This window comes from Protobothrops mucrosquamatus, unplaced genomic scaffold (genome assembly GCF_001527695.2).
Source record: "Protobothrops mucrosquamatus isolate PMUCROS unplaced genomic scaffold, P.Mucros_1.0 scaffold_278, whole genome shotgun sequence".
Lineage (NCBI taxonomy): Eukaryota > Metazoa > Chordata > Lepidosauria > Squamata > Viperidae > Protobothrops > Protobothrops mucrosquamatus.
In genome coordinates this window covers 208,332-218,726 of record NW_015386354.1, presented here as the reverse complement: position 1 = coordinate 218,726, position 10,395 = coordinate 208,332, and the positions used below count along the sequence as shown (strand labels likewise).

The 10,395-nt window shown below is 48.5% G+C and overlaps 1 protein-coding gene across 1 annotated transcript in view; it reads left to right on the top strand.

Moving 5' to 3' along the window:
• The first annotated feature begins 1,619 nt into the window (after positions 1 to 1,619).
• LOC107302604 (heparan sulfate glucosamine 3-O-sulfotransferase 2-like) overlaps positions 1,620 to 10,395 on the top strand; it is a 13,782-nt gene continuing 5,006 nt past the window's right edge. Inside the window, exon 1 of the mRNA XM_015831722.1 lies at positions 1,620 to 1,770. Coding sequence (XP_015687208.1) covers positions 1,620 to 1,770 — 151 coding nt within the window. The remainder of the gene's footprint in view (positions 1,771 to 10,395) is intronic.

Sequence of the window (10,395 nt, the reverse complement as noted above, 5' to 3'; positions counted from 1 at the left end):
GTACTGATCACACCACCCTCCCTTAACCCCCCAACCACCTCCCTCACCGTTCTAATGCCGCGTCCCTCAGACAGGCCTGGCCTTGGCCTCAGAGAGGCATCCCCCATGCCCCCCCTGGCCTTCCCTGTACCCCCTAAAAATTTCTTAAAACACCCCACTAGGAAAGCTCTCAATTTTTTCCTTTTCAGTTCCCTTTTTGCTTCCCTTTTTGCTGCGCTCCTCTGCGGGTTCCACACCCCGTCATTGAGGGCGGCCCACAAGGTTGTACTGGGCCATGCCTGCGCGAGGGGGGAATCGCGCAGGGCCAGCAGTTCCGACCTGGAGTAAGCTCCAAACATGAACACGAGGTCCAACAACAGAAAAACACGGGGGGGGGAAACAAGTCCTCCTGATGGCCAATTTCCATTCCGAGACCTGAGATAGGTGAGACGACCAGCCGCTAAAGTTGAATCCACGGCCGGGTTCTTCGGGCCGGATCCTCCACCGGGCCGCCGGGCCGCCGAACCATGGCCTCCACCCTCGCCGGGCCCACCGCCGAGTCCGCAGGCCGAGCCCGTAGGCCGGATCCTCCGCCAGGCTGCCAGGCCGCCGGGCTACGGCCTCCATTTCTCGCCGAGCCCGCAGGCCGAACCGCCGGCCGAGTCCGAGGCCATCACGGCCTCCAAATCCGCCAGACTGCGGCCTCCGCCCCCGCCGAGCCACAGGCCGAGTTGCCGACCAGGTCCGCATCCGTCGCGGCCTCCACAGCCATCGCGGCCTCCGAATCCGGGTCCGTCGCATCCATCGTGGTCTCCACAGCCGTCGCGGCCTCTGAATCCGAGTCCGTCGCGGCCTCGGCTGTCATCGAGGCCGCGGGCCGAGTCCGGACCAGGTCTTCCGCCGGGCCGGATCCAGGGCCGAGTCCGGGCCAGGTCTTCCGCCGGGCTCCGGCCTTCGTCCCATCAATATCCTCGCCGGGCCGAGTCCTCCGAAGACTAGGAAGTCACACGGCAGGCACCAGGTTACCGGCGAGCTCAGCTCTCCGAATTGGGGTCGCGGCGAAGCCCTCGACCCTCGGGAGGCCCCCCATTTCTGCTGAGGACTCCGCTCCGTCACGGAGCCACCCCCGGTAGGTCCGCCATGCTTTCGCAGTAGAAGCAGTAGATTGGACATTCACCTGTCTGAGATAGTGTAGGTTCCTCTTCTTTAGCAGGGGGCTGGACTAGAAGACCTCCAAGGTCCCTTCCAGCTCTATTCTATTCTATTCTATTCTATTCTATTCTATTCTATTCTATTCTATTCTACTGTTGAAGAGAGATCATCACACTGGCAGAATAAATAAAACAACCACTCAGTGAGCCAACCTTTCTTCTGGATTACAGAAAAAAAAGAGGAAAATAATATTTGAAAGACTTTAACAGTAAAAACGTTAATAGGATTTTGACTTAAGAAAGCCATAAATGGGTAAAGAGGATTGTATAAATCTGAAATATGTTGATGAAAGTGCTTGTAACATTATTTGGAATTAATTAAACAAAAAGTCCTGGCCTTCATGGAAATGTTGGCTGTTGTTTGCCCAAAATCAAAGGGAAAAGACAAATTGTGGATATTACAAAATAAGATAATAACTGTAATTAGAGATGGACTGTGTGGCTGAAATTATGGAGAGTCAGATCGTAGCATCTGCAGGACATTACTACTTTTGTCAGGCTGAAAAACGTACAATGTCACATTCAAGTCCAGCCACCTTTGGGCATGTATGCAATGTGGTGATGCACATACACAAAAGAGGTATGTATCATACCCAGCTGCACAACTTCAGAGTGGTCCTCTGAAGCTTCCCACCCATCCCCCAGTTCTAGAAAGCACCCTGAAATCAGACTAGTCTGTAATTGTAACAAGGTACATGAGGAAACCGTCCACAACGGGAGAAGCTTCAAGCCATCGCGTTGTATGGGTGAGAGAAAGTAACACAAGAATTTAAACTTCGATTTCAATATAAATAGGGCTCATACTTGATACATGGCAGTTGATGGAATTCTTTTATTATGACTTCATTTCTTCTAACTTATGTATCAGAGAGATATGCATCCATTTGTCTCTGGCTATGCTATTTCCACAGCTAGTGTCTGCTGTGAGCAGCCTCGTACCTGAGGGAGGCCAACCGATGTCCCAGGCAGCTGACCTATGGGGAAAGGGAGCCACAGGTCACGCCGACTTCAGTGCCTGGCAAGATTCTGAAGCAAAACGTAAAGAAACCAGCAGGGGCTTGTTCAGAGCAACTGGGCCAAGCCAGCCTCGCCACATTGTTTAACTGAGTAACTTCCTTAGCAGACTGTGGGAATGCTAGAGATACTACAGAACATGAGACATAAGCAGAGGATTTGACAAAGCACTTCATGCATTCTGACCCTCATGTGTGTACTGTAGGGTAATGAAATGAAGAAAAGTTGGATTGAAAATTATATTTCAAACTGTGATCTATCAGTATAAAGTAGAAGTGTATTAAAGTTCACTTCTGAATCTTACGCTTTTAAAAAAAAAATGTTAATTACCAAGGTAAAAAGGTAGAGGAAATTTTCATCTTATTTGCCAATGATTCCAAATTAGAAGTCACACGTATGTAAATGCATACATACTCATCACCCTATTCCCTTTTTGGATAAATAACATTTTGCAAAATTCAGGTAAAAGATAAGAATTGTTAAACAAAAAAAATAGTGTAGCAACACAAGTCGTTACGCCTCTTCATATGTTTTTATCTTTGCAAACTATCTAACATTTGTTGCAAATAATTTCGGTTTCCAACTAGCAACATAACATCCTGTGGCAATAGTTGTACAGACCAGATTTTTGTTCTACAGCAGATCATTTAGACATGTATGAAAGTGAGAAAGAAAGTTGATTGTACGTTCGTTGATTTACAAGAAGCACATGACAAGGTGTAAGTTATGGATCATTTTGCAGGACTGTGAAATCAAGGGTTGGTGGCTGAACAGAGTAAGAGCAACAAAGGATGGAATTCAAGCATGCAAGAGAACAAACGAAGCCCTTGGTGAATGGTTCAGCAAGAAGCAGGAAGGAAGACGTGAATGTGTGATGATTTGGGGATAAACCTATCACAGGATGGAGGAGAGGCTTCCTTGGAGCCTAGCAATACTCCTAAGAGACATCATCCAGGTGGTCAGGCCTGCTGTTGACCAGGAACACATCTGGAATCGGACAGCTTGAGCATACCCCAGCATTCCCAGTTTTGGTTTGGCAACATTAGTGACTAGTGTGGTCCTTATTGCATAGCAAGATTACCCTGCTCTATAGATAGGGCTTGTGCACAGAAATGTCAGTGCTTCGGAATACGGCTGTCTAGAGGTGTGCTTATTGCAATGAACCTTTAAAACATGCCCATGGCCTCTAGTGCATTTCTGGGTAAGCTTCCGAATGCTGCTTTCAACTCACATGGCTGCATACCCAAAGTTTCCCTTCTTCCAGAAGAGCCAGCTCGTTCCTTGAGAGGTTGGCTATTCCTGGCTCTGGGGAAACCACCTAGCCAGGCACAACTGCCTACTGCGCCTGCATGCATTTCAGAGGGTGGATGTTATTCAGTGAGGCTGTCTCTGCTAGATGGTGAAGACCTGTGGTGGAGAAGCAAGGCATGAATATTTCAGGAACACACACTCACAGGGTCATTTGCAAGCTAGTGAAAAGCAATTTTCCCTGGTTTCTTTGCACTGGATATTTTTCAGTATTTGGCACTGCGATTTTAAGCACTTGACTGAACACATTTGAAGGAGTCTTCCAGCATTATTAGTCTGAGCATGAACCAGAATGCAAGCAAAAAAAAAAAGATGCTTGCCATTCATAAACACGTAACGGGGAATATCTTGGGCATCTCTCCAGATGGCAGCTTCTGCCAGGTCAGGAGAAAAAACAACCCAGGTAGGGCGATTCATCAATCCTAAACAGCAATGAATAGCCCTAATGGGGTTGTTTCTTCTCCTGACCTGTCTCATCTGTCTTCCAAGCACTCAGCCACCACCTAATTGTCCACTTTGGCTTTGCCAGCCATGAGGGCTGGATGTGCTCACTCAAGTCCAGCTGTAGGCTGCTGCTGAAGGCCAACCAGAGCCAGCCCTCGCCTGAGCAGGATGCCACCACCTTCCTGCTGTTCAGACCCACTTAGCATTCACCACCCACAAGTTTGTGTTGGGGGCATAAATGATGCTGACCTGAAACATCTCATTTCTTTGCCAGCTGATGGCAAAGAAGATTTTGCCATATTCCTTCACTATCTTGAGCCGCAGAAGGCCTCAAGGAGATTATGCATTTCGGTCTATTTAATCTGCTGTCATAAAACATGTCAGTATTATGTGGGATATTCACTTTTATAATTTAGGGCATCACTAGTTAAGCAAGTAGGTTTTGAAATGAACAAAAATTTTCAGCCAAGCTCATCCATTAAGTAAAGAGAGAGAGCAAACAAAAGGGCAGTTCTATGGCCCAATTGCATTGGATTGAGCAATATATTCTACATTATTGACTTCAGCTGCCTGCAGAATTTTACAAGAGGGAAGCTAGGAAATACGAACAGTTCTGGAAGAACAAAACTGTGGTTGAAAGGAATCCTCTTCATCACACACCTTTGACCCTTCCTCCCCCCTCCATGTGACTTTAACTAAAGCCTGGAGACTAAAACATAGGAAGAACGGCTGCAGGACTTGGGTTTGGCTAGTCTAAAGAAAAGAAGAAATAGGGGAGACATGATAGCAGTATTACAGTATTTGAGGGGCTGCCACAAAGAAGAGGGGGTCAGGTTGTTCACCAAAGCATCAGAAGGCAGAACAAGAAACAATGGTTGGAAACTGACCAAAGAGAGAAGCAACCTGGAATTAAGGAGAAAGTTCCTGACAGTGAGGACAATTAACCAGTAGAACAGTTCTGCCTTCAGAAATCGTGGGCGCTCCATCACTGGAGGTTTTTAAGGACAGTCACTTGTCTGAGATGGTATAGGTTCTCTTGCTTGAGTGGGGGGCTTGACTAGAAGACCTCCAAGGTCCCTTTCTATTCTATTCTATTCTATTCATGGTGCTCCCATCCCAGGTTCCACCCAGGGCAAGCTGGGACTCGCCATGCAGTCCACAAGTCCAGTTCCTGGGGTGGGGTGCCAGTACTTCATAGCTGTACAAGAGGCACTCAGAGAGCAGAGGGAGCAACCCAGCCAGGCCACCGGAAGTTCTCCTTCGCCACAGGCAGCGAAGGGGCCTGTAATGCTGCTCTGGCTCTCCGTGTGCAGGAGAGGATGGTGCCCCCGCAACACCGAAGGATGCGCCAGCAGAAGTCCTTTTTTTGTTTCCAGGTGAGAGACGCCCGTTACAGGGAGCTAAGCTACCAGAAGCCTCCCAAGGGAAGCCATTGGCTGCTGGGCCTGAGCGCTCTCCCATCTGTTCCTGGCAATGGCCCGGAGGGCAGAATTCGGTCTTTCAAATGGCAGATCGCATTCCTTTGTTTTTCCCACCTCCTGGCGTGCTGCCAGGTTGCCCCAAGAGCAGCCAGAGCACCTGTGCCAGAAGACGAGTGAAGGAAAGAAGGCTGTGTACAAAACGTGCCATCCCAGCCAAATGAACCACCAACATTTATCTGGATTCACAAAGCTGCCCAACTCGGGCAATGCAATTCTGGCATGCAGCAGACACACAAACAACAAAGTGAAAGAACATAAAACATGCACGACAAATACATGTAAAACAGAAAAAATGAAGTGATGACCAAACAAAATAATAGAAATCACCAAAAAGGAACTCTGCTCAACTGGAGCCAAACGCCTGGGGAGGAAGGCAAGTCTCTGTGGGGGCCCTGAAAGTGAGCAGAGTTGGGGCCCGTCATGTATCAGAGGGAAATCCTTCCAGTGCTCAGAGAGCCCCCCAAAGACCCCCTTCCTCCATCCCATCAAGTCGCAAAGTTTAAAAGAAGGTCAGCAGCCAGACTGCCATATATGCCCAACCAGAAGCCAAGCCCCTTCCAGCCCTCTTTGTTTATTTAAAGCATTTAGGCAGCCATGGCTAGAGCATGGTGTGAATGTCAGTCCTCGGCACCAGTTGCGTATTGCCTCCAACCGGAGTGACAAGGGAGGGGATCTTGGGGGCAACCACTTGGATTTGGAGTAGTCACCCTACAATTCTGGTCCTCAGAATCCCGGAGGCTGAGCGTCGTGGGGTGCATCTCCATTTTGCCTTGGGACAAGAGCTGCCGGTCCCCTCCCCAAGGCTTTCCCATCTCACAGGCTAGTGCTGGCTTCTCACCTTCCATCAGTCCCTTTACGTCAGGAATATTATTTATTTGTGAACAAACCTGTTTAAGTATTTTTATTTGTTTATTGAATTTATGTAGCTGTCCATCTCACTTCTGGGAAGTTCACACTCCCTTCAAATTAAAAAAAACCTACAAAATTTAACAACAAGAACCATTAAACAATAAAAAATATTAAAACCATAAAAATCATAATGTGCAGAAAGCACCATTCATTTTCTAACAGTCCAACCATTTTGCAGCTTCTGCATTGATGTCACCAATTCCCCAAACTAGATCCCCAAGCCACATCTTGAGGCCCTTTGGGAGGCCATCAAGGTTGGGACCAATCTGACCTGGGGGGGGGGAATGATCTTCCAAAGGATCACAGCAGAAAAGGCTCTCTTCCTGGATCCCATCAGATGCCATTACTTAATTAAAGGAATAACAGAATAATAAATTGGAAGGGACCTTGGAGGTCTTCTAGCCCAACCCCCTGCTCATGCAGGAAACCATAGACCATTCTGGACAAAAGGCTGCCCAGTCTCTTCTTAAAAGCCTCCAATGCTGGAGCACCCACAACTTCTGGAAACAAGTTGTTCCACTGATTAATTGTTCTCACTGTCAGGAAATTTCTCTTTAGTTCCAGGTTGCTTCTCTCCTTGATGAGTTTCCATCCGTTGCTTCTTGTCCTGCCTTTAGGCGCTTTGGAGAATAGGTTGACCCTCTCTTCTTTGTGGCAGCCCCTGAGATATTGGAAGACTGCTATCATGTCACCCCTGATCCTTCTTTTCATTAAATTAGATACGTCCAATTTCAGCAACCATTCTTTATATGTTTTAGCCTCCAGGCTTTTAATCGTCTTTGTTGCTGTTCTCTACACTCTTTCCAGAGTCTCAACATCTGTTTATATTGTGGTGACCAAAATTGGAGGCAGCATTCTAAGTGTGGTCTTAACCAAGGCATTATAAAGCAGTACTAACATTGACAGGACCCTAGTGGGGTGAGTAGAGGTGACAGGGAGAGTCAGTCCCTCAAGTAAACCAGTCCTGTGCCACAAAGGGCTTTATAGGTCATTAGCAGCACCTTGAATTGAACCCAGAAGCAAACTGGTAATTTGCAGTTTGCGAAACACACACCTTTGAGCTTCAGAAAAGCTTGCTGGGTCCTGGCAGGGAAAAGATGCTTGCAGAAGAGAACATGACGGGTACTGGAATTATTGGCTACTTTTTTCCCCAGAAAGGACCAGGGGATCCATTCTCTTAGACCTAATCCTAACCGATGGAGAAAAGCAGGTTGAATAAGGAGCTGTTCAGTCCGGTGGTTAAGACATTAGGCCAGAAGCCAGGAGACCATGAGTTCAAGTCCTCCCTGGGTGACTTTGGGCCAGTTCTTTTCTGTCTCAGCCCAACCCACCTCACAGGGTGGGGAAAACAGGAGGAAGAAGGTATGTTGGAGATAAAGGTGGGATACAAACCAGCAAACAAACCATTGGTAAAAGCAGAGAAAAGTTGAGGAGAAAGCAAACATGGCATCTTGGGGTTCAAGAAATTAGGCCATAGTTATAGGACCCCAGTGTTGGAAGGGACTTCAGGGATCATATCATTTAATCCCTGCTCAGTGCATGTTCTGCTAATGCATTTCAGACAATTTCTCTTTCGAGGGCTCCACTGAGGGGAGCCTGTTCCACTAATTGATAGCTTTTACCCTCAGGACAATTCTAATACCTAACATAAATCTACCTCCTTGCCATTAAAATCCGCTGCTTTTGGTCCTGCCCTGCAGAGGAGCAGAGAACAAGTCCCTTCCTTCATCTGTAGGACAACTCTTCAGATACCTGGACTGCTCTTGTGTATCTCCCCAGACAGTGGTCTGTAGGCTAAACATGCCCTGATCACTCTCTTCCGTGTGTGTGCGTGTGTGTGTGTGTGTGTGTGTACACTTCATCATTCACTCAAGCATCCATACACACACACAACCTTCTTCAACACTTGCTACTCACTACCTTTCTCAGTGACCTTACTGGAGCCTCTGGGTTTGGGGGAGCCAGGGAGAGGCTAATGGCTCTCCTGCCTGGCCTGCCTGAGTTGGATTCCTGTCATGAGCCCCCACCCCAATTCTGATTCCACCACCCAACTCTAGGATTCTCCAACCCCTCCTGGGACCCGGCTAGGCTTGATGGTGTCTTTCTGGATCTACTATAAAAGAAAGCTCGGTTTTTGAATAATCTCAAAATGCTCTGGAAAGGTGTCATTCTTCCAATTGCTTCTTCCCATTTATTCTTTTACCAGTCCCTTGAATTATTTTGGTAATTTGTTAAGATGTGAGATTTCTGGCACCTGTGAGAACTTCCTGTCCTCTCCCTCTTTCCTATTTTCCTCCCCAAATATTCTCCTTGTGGTGAGAGGGACAGGTGTTAACTATGTATGTGAACAAGACAGGATATGGATGCCCCCGTATTGTCACTAGAGACTGTGGTTACTCTCCCTTGAGTGGAACACTGAAGGGGGCAAGATCCACTCCAAGCCAGGCAGAAAGACAGAAAGATTTGCTCAGGAAGATTTCAGCTTATGCAGTAGCAGGAAAGGAACCAGAGGAAGAGTCTGAAGAGGACACAGCAAGTTCTCCAGAGCCATGGATGCTCCCAGGTGAGCTGGATCAGGCAAGGGCGCTCCATGGACAGGGCTGTGCAGGGCCAGGAGACGGGCCAATGTTCCTCGCCATGTGGCACAGAGATGCTGGGTGTCACAAGGCCAGCCCCAGGTCCTTAGATCTGCTCAAGACACAAAATTGGGTGGGACAACAAGAAAGCAGAAATGAGTCAAAATGGCCCTCAAGATTAGAGAAAGTGCATAGGTTTTACTTAGGATCCTCCATAATTCCTGGCCTTCAATAGATACTTGGCAGGTTTGAGGACAGATTTCCTCAGATTCCTGACTCACACACTCCCCCCCCCCAATTTGCCCTCCTTTTACACACAGAGATTTACTAGATGTGGCAGCCAGTAAACTCAAAGTGCCCATGATCCCCTCCTGGGGATTTCCCCTTTCTGCATCGCATTAGCTTTTTAATTTGTTTTTTCAAAGATTAGTTTATTTGCAAAATGAACCACAAAGGAAACCTGCAGGCTGGAGGGCTGCAGCCCTGCTTTCCTCTCCAAGGAGGCTCCCTTAGAAAGGAACGGCCACAAAATCCCTGCCACCCAGTGCTTGGTTTGGAAAAGGGTGAAATGGCATAACCTCTGGGGAGGGGCAGTTAAGGAGACTGACAGTTTCTTTCCAGAGTTTTTTTTTTGGTGGGGGGGGGCTAGGAATGGCTGCCTCCCTTATGGCAGCCTGTCTCTCCAGCACACCCCACCTACCAGTTCCCACTCTCTCTCTCTCTCTGAAAGCTGCACAAGGCTGGTGGTTCCAAGCCGGGTCACTAATGAGCAAATCTATCAAACTCTGCCCAGTGTAGTGATGCAATTAAAACTTTGCCCCAATTAAATCCAGGTAATTAACAGCACTGACATTTATAGAGTGGCATCTGTGCAGCAGCGGCAGGAGCGAGACCGGCCCTGGACAGCAAGCAGGAAGGGTTTTGCAGCAGGATCCGCCCATCCTGAGACCTGGGGGGGGAGCATCCCAGGTGGGGGTCACATCACGGTGCACTTGGCCAGGCCTGCCCACCCTCCCTTTGGATCTTTGTAGGCCAGCCCCAAGGAGCCAAGCTGCTGCCCCCTCTGTGGTGTGGGCAGCAGACTGCCTTCCTCAGCAGCTCCTAGGGTTGATCCCATCAGTGACAGAGCTGGGAGGATTAATCCTGAATCATCTCAGTAATCAACTGGTAGGGATTAAAACTCTTCCTTGCCTCCTGCAGCTCCGCCCAGCCACAAGGCCCCCGACCCCTTCCCTGCCTGGGCTCTGCTTCATGCCAGGGGAGGCTGCTCAGAACTGACCTTCCCAGGGACCCACTGCACAACCAGGGCAGATTGAGGGTGGAGCCCCCCACCCCCGTCTTCAAAGGAGGAGGGAGGAAAACTCTCCCACCCACTTTGTCAGGAGGAGCCGCCCCTTCTGTGCCCTGGCAAGATATTCCTCCTCAAATGGGCACCGCGACCCTCCAGCTGGATCCTTCGGGGCGGAGAAGAGC